Source organism: Peromyscus eremicus, chromosome 22 (assembly GCF_949786415.1).
Source record: "Peromyscus eremicus chromosome 22, PerEre_H2_v1, whole genome shotgun sequence".
Classification (NCBI taxonomy): Eukaryota; Metazoa; Chordata; class Mammalia; order Rodentia; family Cricetidae; genus Peromyscus; species Peromyscus eremicus.
The window spans coordinates 15,970,842-15,989,219 of NC_081437.1; the positions used below are offsets into that span (position 1 = coordinate 15,970,842).

Consider the following 18,378-nt stretch of genomic DNA (forward strand, 5'->3'; position numbering starts at 1 on the left):
TCAGTCTCTGCCCCACCCCCACTCCCCACCCCCCAGTATTGGAATTACAGTCTGAGCCACCATCCCTGGCTTTTTTTTTTTTCTTTTTAAATGTAGGTGGTGAAGATCAAACGCGGATGCTCTCGCTTGCATAGCAAGCCCTTCACCCACGGAGCCATCTCCCAGCCCCGACAACATGTCGGTAACCACGCGCTTTAGAACCTGCTCCCTCTCTCAACTAGAGAGAAGAGCTACTTCCGGTTCCACTCACTGCGGATCTGTTTGGATCTGTGCCTCTTTATTCCCGCCTGTCTAGCTCAGACTTCTTCGCTGAGCAGTAGCTGACAGAGAGCAGGTTCCCAGCCGACACACACCTCTCTAATGAGGCGTGTCTGGAGGGGACAAATGCTTTTCCCTCTTCCCCCAAGAGCTGACACAGACACCATGCTATCTCACTGAAAACTGCCTCTGATCTGGTGGACAGGGTGGTTGCTTGTATTTCACTTGCAAAATACGTGAAGGAACCAGCTGAGAGAGGACACATCTGACTGCACTGTGGGAAAACAAGATGTTCAGTCTGCATTTATGTGTCATGTGCAAAGGTACGGGAGTCACCAATTTGGTAACTGCTGAGGCAGGCGGAATCTTGGAGCTGAGAGGGTCTTTATGTGCCAGGAGGTGAGGCAGGGGCAGCCTTGGCCAGTGTGAGTTGTCTTCACTGTTCTGTTTTTCTAGTAACTCACCTTGATCATTATTATTATTATTACTACTACTATTATTATTATTATTATTACTAGACTGCTTGGAAATTGTCACCATTCCAAATGTCTCCATTTGGCAAAGAGTGCCACACGTCCATTTCTTTAAAAAAGAACAACAGCCACAGATTTCAAGAATTCTCCCTTCCCTCCAGTATTACTTGGAAAGTTATAAGCTTTTTCTTTTTTTTGGTTTTTCGAGACAGGGTTTCTCTGCGTAGTTTTGGTGCCTGCCCTGGATCTCGCTCTGTAGACCAGGCTGGCCTCGAACTCATAGAGATCCGCCTGGCTTTAATCTTTAATCTGGTGCTGGGATTAAAGGTGTGCGCCACCGCCGGCTGGCCAAGGTGTAAGCTTTTATGAAGTAACACTCTCACCAATCCCATCCAATTAACTAAAGCTGAGGTCTTCGGCCCTAACCGGCTAGCAGTGAACTGGCAGGTTGGACTTACATATGTAAGTCCACAGACCTCTAGGGGGAAAGAAAGGCTAGTCCAAAGAGCAATATAATCGAGTAAACCATTCAAAAATATGGAGAACCATTTCCACAGCTTGAGGATTTTCCTTGGTCTCGGGCTAATTATTCACAGTATTCGACTCACTCCGGGGCTATTAAGAACAGAAGTCACAGACAGCTGAGACGTTGTCCCGAGGACTGACCCCCACACTTTCCCCCAGAGTCGAAGGTGGGTACAGGGCCCCACAGGGCTGGAGGTGGTGTTGCCCAAGAGGGCAGCCAGCTTTTACCTGCGCATGACGGGCAGCACTGTCCGGGACGAATGGTGGGTTTGCCACAGGCGGGCACGGGGCAGGTGATCAGGGCACACATTTCCCTTCCATTGTGACAGTAGCACTCCCGGCACCCATCATGCCAGCTTTCCTCATTTTTATGATGATGGCCATCCATGGACAGACATGTGCCTGACAGGACAGGTGGCCCAGCTGAAGGAGGGACCTCTGGACAGACAGAAAAGAGCCTGGTAAAGAAGCAGCTACGGCATAGGACAAACAGCTTGTAGTGCCCTTACGTGGAACAGAACCCAGCCACCAAAAATGATGCCTAGGGAGGGCAGTCAGTGGTACCGGAAGGGCCCGGGAAAAGAATTCAAATCAACAGGCCCCCGATTTTGAAAAAACAAGAAAAGAAAGGCACTTGCAAATATGCTTCTGACTGGGGGAGTATTGCTGCCTTTCAAGCCTTTTTACATATTTTATACAATAAACAAGCATTACTTTTGTAATGGATGTCACTATATATATAGTGAGAGAGAGAGAAGAGAGAGAGAGAGAGAGAGAGAGAGAGAGAGAGAGAGAGAGAGAGAGAGAGAGAGAGACTGAGACTGACTGAGACTCATCATTCTAGAAGTTTTCTGGGCCCCTTGCAAGGACTAGATTTTTTGATTAGTAAGACGACTGAAGTGATTGACTACATTAACTCCTCCACATTTTTGCTTGCTTTTAACTGTCCCCAAACACCATAAAAAGTGTTCAACTTTGGAAAAAAAAGCATGCTACCGGCATCTTTTACGGTTTGATTGGCATAGCATCTGACAAGCACAACAAACCGGAACAGGAGTCAGGGCTGGGACTGAGCTAAAGGCTGAAGACGGGCTCCGGGTGCACATTCAATGGCTTCGGGAATGTCACTGGAGGAGGGGGACCCTGGCAGTGGGGTCACCTGGACGGAATTTTGCCTATATAACGTTCTGGCCTTCTTACTAGGGAACACCTAAATGAACAGGAGTTTAGATACACCCACTCCCAAGGACGCCAAAATGAAGCTCTTTACTCTATCAATCCCACTCCAGAAGAAAGCGGTTTCCTCTGTAGAGACTGACACGCACTACAGCTTCAGGCTAACGTTTCTAAGACAAGCAAAAGCGAAGCCCTAAGACGTGGCTGACTTGGTCACTGTGCTTACCACACGTGCCCGATTTAAATTCTGTCCTGAGCGCTTTTAATTCTAAAACGATGGAAGACAGAGGGTGTCCTGTGGTGGGAGGGTCCCACAGTCACCCCTGTGTCAGAACAGGCGTCAGTCACTTAAACCATTTCATTTACAGGACGCCCTTCTGTTCTCTGTCACCAGGCTGCAAGGGGGCAGGGCTCCCACTTACCTCTGCACTTGCAGATAAGACAGCCGTGACTGTCCTGCTGGAAGCCCAAGGGGCAGATCTTACTGCATAGCAGCTCTGGACATTTCTTACAGCGACAGATGTCACAGCCATGCTTATTCTTCCTGGGTAATTAAAATTTTTGCCAGAGGTCAGAAAAACCAAAAAAGTCTCCAATGATGCCCAAGCACTCAGACCAAGGGTCAACGATACACCATTTACGCAGAATGACGGGACATCGGCACTCTGAACTCCTGGGTGAGGTGTAATTAGTTCTCATAAAGGTTTAGAACTGCCCAAGCATTTAGGTGCTTCTGGGATGTGGCCCCCCTCCAGAGACACAGGTGAGGGTTTAATTTAAAGATGGTAACACAATATAAAGGATGGACGTGCAACTCCGGTATACAGAACGGGTGAGGGAGGTATCATTGGTCATTGTTGAGAGATTAACATTAGGAGCATTCTGTTAGGGCTGTGAGCTTTCCCAAATGGCCGTATCCTTTGAGAAATTCCGTATGCCAGTAAAAAGGTTAACTACCAACATTTACAGAAGACACAGAGGGCTGTAAGGACTCCATGACCCGGGAAGGCTTCATACATGCTCACAGAAGCCTTAGGCTGCCAAGGTGGTTCAGGGGGCAAAAAGAACTTGCCACCAAGCCTGATGAACTGAGGTTGATTCCCAGAGCCCATGGGATAAAAGAAGAAAACGAACCCCTACAAGCTGTCGGCTGTTCTGTATATGTACACCACAGCAAAAACATTGCACACATGTGCATACACACACACACACACACACACACACACACACACACACACACACACCAGCCAAAAGACTAAAACCGAAGAGAGAAAAGGAAAGAATTACAAAACCAGAATCTGAATGATTATCTTCTTACTCTTCATTTTTTTGAGGTAGGGTCTCACTATGTTGGTTGGCCTGGCACTCACTTTGTAGACCAGGCTGTCCTTGAACTTGCCGAGATCCGCCTCTTGAGTACTGGGATTAAAGGTGTGCACCACCACAACTGGCTGAAAGCAGTTGTTTTTGTTTTATTTTTTATTTTTTTAAGTGCTTATTTTCACCTCAGAATAATCCAGATTTGGGGTTGACTCAATAAAGAATATTTAATAACCTACCCACTGTGTACCTGTACCATCTTCATATAAAAAGTCAGAACCTGATGCCTACATTTGGAGACAAGGACTTTCCTCGTTTCTGAAACACACACACACACACACACACACACACACACACACACACACACACCAGCCCTCAGACACAGGTATGACCACTTCTGCAAGTTACACTTAATTTCTGAATTGGAAACAACAACAACAACAACAAAATACTGACAAATACGTACAGGAATCCAAGCGGACAAAACTTGTCGCATACTGTGGGCTTGCACTTCTTGGGCCGTGGGCGGCATTGACAGACCTCACAGTTGTGGGCGTCGGTGAGGAGACCAAAGGGACAGTCCAAGGTGCAGCCCCGTTTAAGGCCTAAGCATAGCTCCTCCCCTGTGGAGACACACGGATGGCATGTTTCTTCCAGAGACGACAGAGCAGAGAGCATCGTGGGAGGCTTTGACGCCTGCCCTGAATTCTCCCATCCCGCACGGAGTTAAACTTCAGCTCTACCTGAGCGCCAGCCACAGTTAACCCGTATAGACGGGGCTATTTCACGGTTCTCACCACATCGCTCTGTGTTTTGGGGGTTGGGGGGAGGTGTTATACGTGAAACAAGAGCTCAATCCTGCAATGGAATTCTGAAGCCTAATTGAATCTGCTAGGCCTGGGACAGAGAGTGGACCGGTCACCATTAATAAGTAATGACTGGGTGCAGTTTTTCAAGATTTTGCTTCATTAGTGACCTCGAACCACGAATGACAATTTATGCTCACATACGGTCCAGTCCAGATTCATTTCAGAAGACATTTCATACTGCTCGACATTAGCGGTAACGCGAACGTCTGAATGCTCACCATACACTTACTTGTGGGTAGCAGGTGCCATCACAGAACACTACAGGCTCTGTGTAGCATTTGGGACTTCTTCCTTTCTTTGAAGAAAGCCTGTTCGCTCCATGATAGGAAGCAAGCAACCAGGGTTCGATTTGGCTATGCTCGCCCACTATGCTGACAGATACCCAGGTACTGAAATGCACTTAGCTGCCTAAAAAAAATGTACGTGTCAGGAGGAGTATTCATATTAATGTGTGACTAGTGACAATTTGGAATATTTACGGCGTCCCTTTGTTAGCAGAATCCTGAGGGTTGCTTGTGTTCTGTGAGCCGCTCACGGGGCACTATTTTAGAAATGAAAGCGAAACAAGAGAAGCAACATGCCGCAAGAAGCTACCGTTTGAGAAGGTGGCACAGTTGAACAGAAATCCAAAGAGAATAACACAGTGTCAAGGCAGAGTAAACGTGCCTCAGGCCCAAGAGCGGTTTGGGGCCCATCTAAATTAAATGCAGGATTTACAAGAGCATGGGTCATACGGAAGGAAGCTGACATGGTAAAGAATGGCAAGGCTTGAATGTTTTGTGGACTTGCAAGATGAAGAACCTGGAGTATTGTCGTGAAGTTGACAAATGAACTGTTATTTTATTTGGGCATCCCCGACGTGTACATACTGCGTTAACGCACAAGTCACTAACAAAGCCACGGCATGTGTATCCTGTTCTTAGAGCCTAAACTGAAACATTAACTATAATTGGTAGGTGGAATGGGTCTGTGTGTGACCTAAACGCTTCTGTGAGAGACTCTTTCGTGAATCTTAACGTTCCTTCCATATTGAATCTGCCCGCTTTTATAAAGGAGAATGTGATCTATGGTATGATTTTTCTACTTCGTCACTGTCTGAAACTTTTCATGACACGTATTTAATGTAACCTCATGGGTCTGCAGCACACTCTGAGGCAACTGAATGCTCCTCTGCATCCTTAAAAGAGAGAATCTAAGCGGCTCATTTAAAATTTGTACTCAGAGGACTGGGAGGCAGGTCATTACTTCTCATCTCCCATTACGCCAGGGACAGTAAAAGAAGGACAAGATCCTCAGACCCACATTTTTTTCCCCAACATAGAAAATAAGCTGATCCGGTTTTTCTATTATAACGGTTTTAAAGTCAAGGCATTCAGTGGATTATGTCAGGGAATAGATGGATTCAAAACACCCCTAGATCTTGCCAGAGTCAGCATGTTTGGAGAATAATTTCCTCAAAGCTCTGGAGCGGAGGGACACTTGTTTTCATGTTTCTGGTCTGCAAAAAAGAACCCTTCCCATGGCCCTTGATCTAGCATGCTCTCCATTCACCCTTAACAGCTATGGAAACATTGCCAAGTTTAATGAACTTTTAAAATTGTATGTCTTAAATTTATCTCTGTGCTGTGGGTTGAAAGAAACCCCAAAGGCCCCATGCATCCGAAGCTCAGTGGTAGGTTTGGTCGGCCCACTTTCAGGTGGTGGGACCTTCCAACTATGAGGCCTCGGGGGAGAGATTACAGCACTAAAGACATGTTCTTTCAGTGGCCATGTTAACCCTTTCCTTCCCACTTTCCTCTCTTCCTTGCTGGCCACCATAAAGTTCCCACGCTTTCCCATCATAACGAACTGTACTGGTCACAAGCCGAAAGAACAGGGCCAACCATCGATAGACCCAAGCCTTGGAATCCGTGGGCTAAAACAAATCTTTCTTCTATAGAAGTCAATCTTGTTGGGCGTTTTTTGTCACAGCAATGGAAAAGTGACCAACATGTTAACCCATGCTGGCGTTGAAATAGAAAAAGATCCCACAAAAGCTGCTGTGCTTAACAAAGATACAGGACATTCACGAGAAAGTGGACTGGTAATGTCATTTCAAACCATCCATCCGCTCTGGGTCCATTCACCTGCAGCCTCTAGTCTAGACTAGCTCCATTCTCTTCCACGACAGAAGAAAAAAAGAAAGTTCTAGGGCAGTTCCTCTTTTATGCCCACAGTCCAGGGCTTATCGTATTTAGCATGACATGGGGCAGTAGCTAACTGCTGAATGAATGCATTTATTCATGTGCACTTCCACTTCTCCAGGTATTGCTTCACTGGTAGAGGAATAACAACTGGATCGAGCTTCCTCTGATAATACGGAAGAGTTTTAAAAACACCATCATTCCCCAAAAGTCTCGGAAAAGCAAAGCAAAACAAAACAAAAACATATTGCAGTTCTGAAATAAAGAACACAAAAGACTGGATGGTAGTCCTAGATATCTATGCTTACCAATGACAGACTGTCCTTAAAGGAAATGTACTATTAAAGCACACAGACAGATTAGGAGGTGGGACCTATAAGTTTGTTTACAAAGTTTTAGTATACAGCTTATGGCAATTATGGAATACAGGTGGCCTCATGATGTTACTGGTTTTTTTTAGGCATTATGAAATTTCTGTGATCTAAAAAGCTTTCTAATTGTTGGAAGCAATTACCATTCAAGAGAAAGGGATAACGAATGGTAAAGCCCAGGGGTGGTACACTGTGGCTGGCCAATGCCGAGTACACAGTAAAGGTCTTTCATTCTGGAAAAGAGGTATCTGCTCCAGCGTCAAGAGATACCCAACCGTGAGGAACATCATCTGGCAAACTTCACTGGCAGTGAACATAACACAGCCTGCATGTGTGTAAACACAGAGAGGATGCAGCACCCGGAGCTGTGTGCTGCAACACTTCAAACTTGTGAACAGTGGAGATGTCTACCAACCCGGTATCAATGAAGAATGATCTCAAGGCTCCCGAGACTTGTGGATCAAGGAATCTGAAACTGCAAATGTTGGTCCCAGGTCTGCCCAGCTGGTATGGTGTCAGTCGGGGGAGCACATGGAGGTAAAAGGGGGAGCCTTTTACTCAGACACTGACTTCGTGATGGATACATATTGGCTTCTTCTTCTTTGCTACTATCAGTTTTATATGTCTGAATCAGTTTCTAGATCTAAGCGTTATCAGTTCCTAAAAATCAAAGGATGTTAAAGTGGGAAAGAGGTGACCAATAATCCAGTCAAACTCATCTGGTTGAAAGCCACGGACAGGAAGACATTAAAAGATTGAGGCCATTCAACTAATATGCAATTTGGGCAGTAAAGCTGAATTATATTCATCTTCCCGACAGCAACTAATATTTTGGTTAAAAAGTTAATGTTATTAATGCTTGTGTCAACAAAGATCATTAGCTGCTTAAAGGGATTTAGTTTTAATCTTGTCACCATCAAACTTTCTTTGACATTTCTTATCATACTCCTCTTTCTTGCAAACACATCTTGGAGAAACTGAGTCAGGATGATTTAAATTCTTGGTAAGTCCTACCCTTCTTAGCAGTTCTGCAAGCATGTTATTGTTACAGGTTAAAACATCAAAACAACACTATGTTCAAACAAACAAACAAACAAACACAAACATCCTTTGTCTTGCGTTTCCCAGGCACTTTATTTCTGTGGCCCCAGGAATCGAACCAATGTCTGCTGCATGATGGATAAGTGCTTTATCCACTAAGAAACATCCCGGTCCTTGATTTTTTTTTTTTCTAAGACAGTGTTTTGTCACATAACTTAAGTCTGTCCTCAAACAAATGACTCAACCGTCTCTGCCTTTTGAGTGCTAGGATTATAGGTATGTACCACCATGCCTGGCACATGCCACATGCTTGTGAAGGACATGTGTCTTTATGGCTTTTATTTTAAGCCTAAACCAACTGCCTGTGTCAAGTCTAAAGACATTTTTTTATTATCTCTGATAGTCTTTTTAATAAAAATCTTTTACAAAAATGATGTCTTTTTTTAGTCTTAGCTACAGTAGGCACTCAACAAATGCTAGATGAACGGAAGAGTGATTGAGTGAGCAACAGATGAGGAAGAGAGGGGAGATACTGGTGTGGACCTCATTTTAAGAATTCCCTTTCTCTGTGTGTATGTACAGACACACTTATGCATTCAAGTTTGGAGCCCAGGGCCCACTATCAAGTGTCTTTCTCCACGGGTCTCTACCAGGTTTGTTTTGAGGGAAGGCCTTTTAGTGAACCTGGAGCTCAATGATTGGCCAGCCAGGCTGGTCACGAACCCTCAGGATTCTCTTGTCTCTGCCTCCCATGGTTGGGATCACAGACATGCACTGTGAGGCCCAGCTTTCCATGTGGGTGTGCGGATCCAGCCTTATGTTCTCAAGCTTGTGTATCAGGGACGCTGCCCACTGAACCATCCTCTTCCGGCCCTTATTTTAAGAAATCCTGATGCCAATAGGAGCTAGGTATAATGTCCAAGAGAAACTTAGGTATAAATGGTAAGGACTGTTGTATATAAAAGGTTTTATAGGATGCAAAAAAAAAAAAACCAAACCGTAGTGTAAAGGAAAACTTTGGTTCAGATGAATACGCAACTGAGTGGTTAAAATGGGGAAAAGAAGATATTGCCCTCTGTGACTGTAACGAACTATGTCAGTAAAACGAAGAAGAAGAGGAGGAGGAGGAGGAGGAGGAGGAGGAGGAGGAGGAGGAGGAGGAGGAGGAGAAGAAGAAGAAGAAGAAGAAGAAGAAGAAGAAGAAGAAGAAGAAGAAGAAGAAGAAGAAGAAGAAGAAGTTACAATTGCAAAGGTCAAAGACTGGTTGTGGATGGGTGTGTCCTGAAAGGACTGGAAGATCTACAGGCAGGTAGGTGAGGACCAGGAGGAGGGTGGTGTTGGGTACTCTCCATGTTAGCAAGCTTGGGTTGAAACGGATGGCATAAACAGCTGGTGTGTGGAGGAAACAGCTACCATTTGCCAGCTAATAAAAGTCGCTTGGCATTCATTCCCTTAGTCCTCAAGATACCCCACGACTTAGGTACTGGTGTCTGCCCTCTACAGATGAGGACCCAGAGGAAAGGACACAGAAGTAGAGCCCCTCATCCCAATCCCTCCGATGTAGTCTGCTCTGACTCGGAATCACCAGGATGGCTAACAGGAGTGGAGAGGTGGAAGTAAAGGGCACGGGCATGTGATCAGACAAACTGGTAACTTCAGTTTTCAACTCTAGGTTTAGGGGAGCAGTGAGCGGATTGCCAAGACCAACCCTGGGGCCCGGCAACTCAGTGTGATGAGATGGATGTCTGACTGGAGCAGTCAGATCTCCAAGGGGAATCAGACAGCCCTAAATCCAGAGGTACCCCTGATCCGAAGGCTCTTTGCCTCTTCATTTAGCCAATCACTGCAGAGCACAGTTGGAGTACTAAGCATGCCCTGATAGTAGACAGAAGGCAGTGACCTCCTTACTTCCCTGTGACCCAACCCTTGAGTCTGTCGGAAGGAGTGATGTGCTTTAGAAGGAGTTACTCTTATAAACTACAGCACTGGGCTTAACATGGCGATTTCTCCTTATGTCGCGGGTTGCATTCACCACAGTGCTCTGAACACTTAACACCATACCTGGACCACAGCAGGTGGTAAAAGATAAAGGGAAGGAAAGACTGGATAATTTCTAAAAGTGAGTAAAAATTGCAAATACTGAATGGAGCCCTTTTATGTAAAAAAAAAAAAAAAAAATCATAGGCACAAAGTACAACCTTCTCCTGTATATATTTCTTCCTAAAGGTGAATGAGATGGAAGTTTATGGCAAGCCGTGTCCACAGTTACATGCCTTTGAAAATTTCAAAATATAGAGAGGAACTGAACGTCGAGGCAGAGCGAATGGGGGCAGCTTCCTCTGTCTCCAGCTTGAAAGCCTGGCCACAGCCGTCCACTTGCCTCGTTGACAAATGAGGCTCACCCCTTCTTCAGGTTTAATGAAATGATAGGAGCCTGACATGGGTGGAGCTGGGTGGCCAACACTTTAGAATCACAAAGCCAGGTGAAGAGGGTGAGTGAGGCAGCGGGCAAGTGTTAATTCTGTATTTTTAGGCTTCATAGACGTTCAGGGAAAAAAAAAAACTTAGGTATGACCCCATACTGAAAAAGAACCGTAGCTCGAGAGGCACTGGGAGGCCTGCAGTGTAAACACTTCCTGCCACAACTACCAATTATCCTGGTGTTAAGAAGACAAGGTTGGCGATTTCTGTAAACACACGAGGCTGCCAAGGCAATTCCCCAGCAGACTTGGCTTTCCCAAGGAAAGCCTAAGAGGCAGACGTGCGCAGATCCAGGGCCGGTCCTCACAGCACACAGAGAGCAGGTGTAGGAAGGCAGGACCACCCCGGGTGGGTGGGAGGCTTACCTGAAGCCCTAAGATTGCAACAGCTATGAGCATGTCGGGTTTAGACACCCTTGAAGCAGTAACAGCTCACAGTGCAGATGCCATGGTGCTAGTATGGAGCTGGAGTTCATGGCATTATTCAACTCCTAGACTGTATTTTATCATTCATCAAAAATACTGGCACAGACAATGGATTGTTACAGTTGAGAGGCACCTTCAACCAAGACAGCTCATACCCCAGGAAGTATACATTCTCACCACCAGTCAGTCCAAGCCTCTAAGCCCAGGATAATTATACCCTGAAGCCCATGAAGGACTTGCTTATTATAGAATCATTGTCTGTGTTTGGGAGAGATCAGAGATGATAGGGAAAGATTTCAGAAAACAGGCCAAATGTCACTCAAAAAAAGGCAGAGGATTCCAAACTCCCCCAAAGTTAAGTCTAGGAAGAACAATGGCTCCCTACCAGCTTTGGTTTGTTTTGAAAATAGAGTTCTCAGTAAAGGAGCCTTGTGGGTGTAATGAGCCTTGACTTCAGACAGGACTGCAAGAGTGTTGTGTCAAGACCTTGTGGGGCTGGAGCTGACATGCGCCATTTGAAGGGTGGAGACAATGGTCAATGCCATGACATGATAGCTCTTTGGTACTCGGGTTCTCTCCTTGTTTCTATACAGTTTAATTTCTTTTAATTCAGTGATTTAGGAGGGCGTGTAAGTTGTACTTATTTACCATAAGCTGGGAGGCATAAGACATAAGATCACACTATCAAGATAAAAACAAAACAATTTCATCTACTTGGAAAATGGCTTGAAATGATTAGCATAAATTTCTTGTTGTGTTGGCCCTACATTAACAGAATTCAAAAACTGCAACATCTTCACATGGAACAGAGAAGCACCTAACAGCAGCTAACCTGAAAGTCCTCAGGGGCACTGGCTGCTTATCAACTCAATAGCAGTCCACAGCGTGCAAGCCAAAGAGCTCACATAAGCACACGCAAGAAACAGCGCTGAATTCAGACCAAATTCTGAGGTCTTATTTTGTCTCTTTCCGAGCCACATTTTGGGTAAGACAATGATACCCCGTGTGTCAGAAGGCGGAAAAGACCAAGCTTTAGAAAGCATGCCACATTGGTGATGGAGAAGGGGATGTCGGTCGGATGCTTATTCTGGTTGAGGAATTAGGAGAATTCAAAATAGTTTTAAAACGTGTGGGGTGTATTTTCCCCTGTGGGAGAAATGTTATATATTCTGTCTAGTTTCAGAGGTCACGGCTCAGAGACATGATTGGAATCTACATTGAGGCAGAACTGGGGTTGATAAAATAAAGCTCTCTGCGTGTGCATGTGTGTGCGCGCGTGCGTGCATCTGTCTATCTGTCTGTCTCTGTATGTACATGTATGTGTGGGTCAGAGGTTAATGTTAGGTGTCTTACAGTATCACTTTTTACCTTATTTTTGAGATAGGGTCTCTCAGGGAACCTACAACTCTCCATTTTGTCTAGCCTGGCTGGTCAGCAAGCTCCAGGAATCGTCCTGTCTGTCTGTTACAACCCCAACTCCCCAGGGCTGGGGTGACAGGTGCATGCCACCACACCCAACTTTCACATGGGTGCTTGGGAATCCAAATTCAGGTCCTCATGTTTCTGCATCAAGTATCTCTCACTGAGCCATCTCCCCAGGTCCTGAGTGAAGCATTTTTTTTTTAAAGGATTATGGCTGCCACATAGGGAAAGGGAAAAACACAACGTTCCTGTCACTGGCTAACCGTGGCAAAGGAGTTCTAGGTTGTCCGCTTAAGGCGATGAGGCTGCGCTCCCAAGCCACTCAGGGATGCAAACGCCTCTCCAACTGCAGCTGCAAGGAGATACCCAACCCTTCCCGAAGACGAACACAGTGAAACCAAGATGGGAACCATAAAGGCAAGAGTACTCTCTAAATGACTGCAAAACTGTTTATGCGAAGCTTATCACCATCCCCCCTTTTATTCAGGCTGTCAAGGCAATGTCTGAACAGGAGTGAAAAGATATTCAATCATATAATATGCTTTGACAAGATCCTATTAGGCCTCAGGGGAGAGAGAAAAAAAAAACCCATCTGTCTACTTACTGTTTTTGCACTGACAGGTTGGACAGCCATTGTGATCCAGTTTGAAGCCATAAATGCAGTCCTTCTCTCTCAGGGTGCAGTTTGATAACTCCCCGCACGCGGGTGGATCAATTGTGATGTAGGTTGGCTCTAATAATGTAGAAAGAAGAAGAAAGAATCGATGAAACATGTTATTACTCCTGAGATAGTATTCACTCTCTGAAATCCCACACTGCAGTAATTACAAAAGGCCCATCAATAGCTTCCATCTCATCCTAAACTTTTACAATATCGTACTGTCATTAACTCATGAAACAAGTATCTTTATTAAGATTTTTTTGATAATGCAAATATTTCACTTTTTTTTTCCTCGTGGGTGTGAAAAGCAAGGCTCCACAGATGTGAGGCAAGTGCTGGACCACAGTGCTACCTTTTTTGGAGTGACTTCCCCGTCACTCCACTGTCCTCCTGTATTTCAGCAGTCTGTGCCCTCTTTGCTACCCTCAAACAATATCTTCTGGTAGGACATCACTATAGACATCAGATAAGCGAGGTTAGATTAACTCAACTTAAATGTACCCATTCTTCCATTTCTTCCTGATTTTTTTTCTGAGCTCATGTATTATAAGAGTATGTTATATGTGTGTATGTTTGTAGTCTATAGCATGTGTGTGTATGGGGGCATGTCTACATGTAGAAGCCAGAGGTCAATGTTGTGTATGGTCTTCCATCACTATCTATCAAAGTTGTAAAGTTTTGTTTTGTGCATGCGTGTGTGTATGTGTGTGTGTGTGTGTGTGTGTGTGTGTGTGTGTGTGTGTATGTATGTGTGTTTTGTAGGTATACATATTTGTGCACGTGTGTGGATGCCAGAGATGAATGTTGGTTTTCTTCCTCAATCATTCGTCACTTCATTTTTTGTTTGTTTTTCGAGGCAGGGTTTCTCTGTGTAGCTGTGGAGCCTGTCCTGGAACTCGCTCTGTAGACCAGGCTGGCCTCGAACTCACAGAGATCTGCCTGCCTCTGCCTCCTGAGTGCTGGGATGAAAGGTGTGTGCCACCACCGCCCAGCCTGTCACTTCATTTTTTGAGGCAGGGTCTCTCACTGAACTGGGAGCTCAGTGAAGCCACTAAACTGGATGGTCAGTGACCTCCAGAGATCTGCCTACCCAGACAGATCTTTGGTTATTGTCTACCCACCCTTCCCCCGCCTCCCGTCTCTCTAATGGGTGCTGGCAATTACATTCAGGTCCTTATGTTTGTATAGCAAGTCCTCTCCATTGTCAATGAGTCCCCATTCTCCAGCACCTCTTCTATATGTCAGCATTTAAAAAAATTAATAGATCAGATACGTGTTTTAGAATAACACCTGATTTTCTTTTGTGATAATCTATCACTTAGGACAGATGATGTGATGGGTAATATTGGCTAAGAGCTTATGCCCTGGGCCCAGAGGCTAGTGACAGTGGCAAAGTGAGATGTAACTATTGAGGAGCAAGGATCAGCTTCCATTCTGAGAAGGAAGAACTGCTCTGGACAGTAAGTATATACTCTGTCACGTACGAAGCATTTTTTTCTTTTGTTTTGTTTCTATACTGTGTATGTGCTACTTGTAAGTACCTTGAAGTATCACTGCCCTCAGCTGTGGTGGTCCTTACCATTATCCTCATGTGATACACGAGAAAACTGAGCACTTTGATTTGTTCATGATCACTGCAGGATCAAGGGGAAGACCCAAGATTCACATCTGGGCTTCAGAAGCACACTCTTACCAACAGTGCAGTACAGAGCTCATTTAATGGTACCCATTCTGTGTTCACTGGGAAGAGACGGTTTATGGAATGCTAGGCAGTAGAAACAGTACTGCCACAGGAAAGAGACCTCGACAGCATTTACACAGCATCCTTTCAACTAAAAGATGCCGGGACGTCTTCAAAGCGAGCCATTTCTTACGTTATCTGTGTGACATGGCCAAGTACAGTGTCTCTACCTACATTTTTACAGATGGAAAGTATGAGACGCAGAGCCTAAGTGGCTTATCTAGGTGTACATAGCAACCCAGGAGCAGGCTGGGAATAGAAGGGAGCAGAGTTTCCTAGCCTGCCATCCAGCGCTCCATCCATTCGTCCACACTGTCTTCTCAAGTTTCAGCTCCCGTTACTAAGGAAGACAGACCAAAATATGTGTTGCCGCTGCTACAGTCAAGAGTTCTACAGTTTTATCTGTCTCTTAAAACGGGACAGTGATTCAACTCTTTGGATGTAGGAGACAACATTGACTTGTTCACAAGATGTTCCACCAGCAATCTCCTGGTGAAAGAGGACAGGGTGAGGGCATCATGCTTTATCTCCACTTCTAGTCTAATATGTGGTTTATTAAAGGATATCCTCCAGATATTTTTACACACGCTTCCCACTGGTATAAAATTTCCCTTTTTCCTTCAATGACTAAAGTAGTCTTTCTGGTAGGCAACTGTAAACATCAAAAAAAAAAAAAAAAAAAAAAAAAAGGAAAATTTAAGCAAGCTTTAAGACGTAATGACTTAGATGCAGTGACCCTTCTGTCCCATAGTCTCTTAAAATTTATGAGATACATCTCTAGTTTCCAAATCTATTCACTCTTTAAAATCACCACTCTTGTTAGTCACCCCAAATAATGGTTCTGTTCCAGCCCTCAACCACAAGACGGCCGATGTCGTATCAAAAGTTATTCCAACTGTAAGTGTGAAGCATAAAAAGAACACATGTATCAGCTCTAAGTAAACCACATTAAAGATTACCCCAGTGAGGAAGGAGTGCTATATTCTAGAGAGTTAACAGACCAAGGACTCGGGACAGACTCTGAACTCCATCCACAGACACGGTTTCAGCACACAGCTAGCGGGTAAAGAAACATAGTGTGCATATTTACACTAGATCCTTGTATTCTTTACTGACATTTGAGATGTGAACTTCAAGAGAAACTTTTCCTTTCAGGGAATAGATTATGGAAAAATATATTTGGAAAGATTAAAGTGACATTGAAGAGTGTGTAATAATCGTGGGAAGGGATAGGGTTTTACTTTTACTGAGTTCTAAGGGTGTGGTAAGAGAACATGTTCTCCAAGTTCACAAAGGCAGTCTTCCACCTCCAGAGGATACTTTTCCTCAGTCGTGATGTACATATTAGTTTCCGGTGTACATTATATGATTAATGGATAGGATTAGGAGTCTGACCTGAGGGGAGGAAGTGAAAGAAAAATACAGACCAGGGTGTTTGAGGATCAGAACACAATTGTCTTGAGGAGCCCCATGTTTTATTCAAACGCCTTACACAGCTGGGTGTGTCCCCGATATGCCGCTGACCACCCTTCCCCAGAGCAGGTAATATGTTCAATGTGTTCACCTACAGCATTCAGTATAACCACCTTTGGTTCAGTTGGACAAAGAAAACTTAAATGTACAGAAAGGCTGCTGAGTACGGACTGATTCTAAAATGTCCATTTAAAATATTTTAGGTAGAGTAAGTCATTCTGGATGGACGCCTTGAAGACCTCCAACAACATGGTCAAATGCAAGAGGTTAACCATTATTTTCTGCTTCTAAAATTAACATTTTCCATTCTTCTTTTTTCCTGTATTAGATGGAAAATATTGACAAGTATGTACACTGAAAAGTCATTAATTAATATGGGAAAAACAGAGACACTCAATAAATCACTTATTTTTAAAAAACTGCCAATTTACTCTGGAGTTATTCAAGTTCTGCTCAACAGATCAAGCTGAACCCAACAATATTTATTGTGATATCATAACCTCCAACAGCTAACTTTTATGAGTCACCTTAATATCTGACATCTCATTTTATTACCTTTAACAAATAAGTATATCATTTTCTATTCAAATATAAACCGGAGCAAAGTTGAAAAGCTTTTTGGGCGGTAATGCATGTCTGTGTCCTTGCCGCCACTGCTCTGCGTCCCCGGAATAACTGTTGAATTTTAATGGACACACAGGCAGGCAACTAGCTGTCTCTTAATATTTTATCTGAAGTCACAGAATATTGCCTTTCAATACTCCCTGAACATTAGCGTGCTCAGTTCCTTGCATGTGAGCCTATACAGTAATTCCATTTCTATGAAATCATTACAACAAAAACATCCAAGCATGAACAGGCTACAGAAAAAGCTGCTATCATCAACCAGAGGCTGCTTTCCACCCAACCTATTAATATACAATCTCAGAACTGGTCCTGTTACTATGTCAGGACAATTTCTTTTGTCTTTTGAGTAAGAAAGTATGGTTAAGAAAGCTGAAGTCCAATCCCTTATTTTGAATAATGAGCTCTGACGCAAGGCATTTCTGCTGTCATGCTGAGTTGAGATTTTTTTAAAGTGATACTGAATTTATACTTCTGAAAGAGTGATGACCAAAAGTTGGTGAGGTTTTTCCCTTTCTTTTTTCTTTCTTTCTTTCTTTCTTTCTCTTTCTTTCTTTCCCCTCTCTCTCTCTCTCTCTCTCTCTCTCTCTCTCTCTCTCTCTCTCTCTCTCTCTCTCTCTTTCTTTCGAGACAGGGTTTCCCTGTGTAGCCCGGGCTGTCCTGGAACTCACTCTGTAGACCAGGCTGGCCTCGAACTCACAGAGATCCGCCTACCTCTGCCTCAGGGGTGAGTGCTGGGATTAAAGGCGTGCACCACCACCACCTGGCATTTCTTTGTCTGTCTGTCTGTCTGTCTGTCTCTCTCTCTCTTTTTAACAGATTTTAATCCTAGTGAGTTCTTAGTATAAAATAAGTGATTTTGAAGAGTCTGGAAACTATAATTGTGTTCAGAGGGCATATTACTGAAGTATGTGAAACATGCATTTTTGCTTGTCCCAACGCCACAATATCCTGGAATTTGTGTATTAGACATGGTTATTATTCCATCCTTTTCACTAGTGGTTATCATAGCCCTTTGGATATGGAAATTATCTAATGAATCTTGGCCTGGTACAAGGAAACTCTCATTTACACTCTACATTTTATGTTCCTGTATGACAGGAGGGTGTGATGTTGAAATTATGTACCAGATAGTCCATGCCTTCCAGAAGGATAATGGCAGTCCCCTGCCCTTGGCAAGTTTGGTGGACAGAACCAGGGCGAAGAGAGGTCCAGGTAACACTTCTGGAGCTCTCCCTGTATATGATGTCTGCTGAAATCGGCTGGGTAGAGATCTATCCCTAGACCTCTTGCAAAGGAGATAAACAGTTTAGTGTCTGCTCTGTGAGGGTCAGG

At 44.3% G+C, this 18,378-nt stretch overlaps 1 protein-coding gene across 2 annotated transcripts in view; it reads right to left on the minus strand.

The window, feature by feature from the left end:
• The window catches only part of Crim1 (cysteine rich transmembrane BMP regulator 1), a 183,853-nt gene that overhangs the window by 28,669 nt on the left and 136,806 nt on the right, over nucleotides 1-18,378 (minus strand). For both annotated transcript variants that reach the window (XM_059248354.1, XM_059248353.1), the window contains exons 8-11: nucleotides 13,149-13,277; nucleotides 4,219-4,375; nucleotides 2,855-2,976; nucleotides 1,485-1,694 (exon numbers count right to left, since the gene is read on the minus strand). In XM_059248354.1, the coding sequence (XP_059104337.1) occupies nucleotides 1,485-1,694; nucleotides 2,855-2,976; nucleotides 4,219-4,375; nucleotides 13,149-13,277 (618 nt within the window). The remainder of the gene's footprint in view (nucleotides 1-1,484; nucleotides 1,695-2,854; nucleotides 2,977-4,218; nucleotides 4,376-13,148; nucleotides 13,278-18,378) is intronic.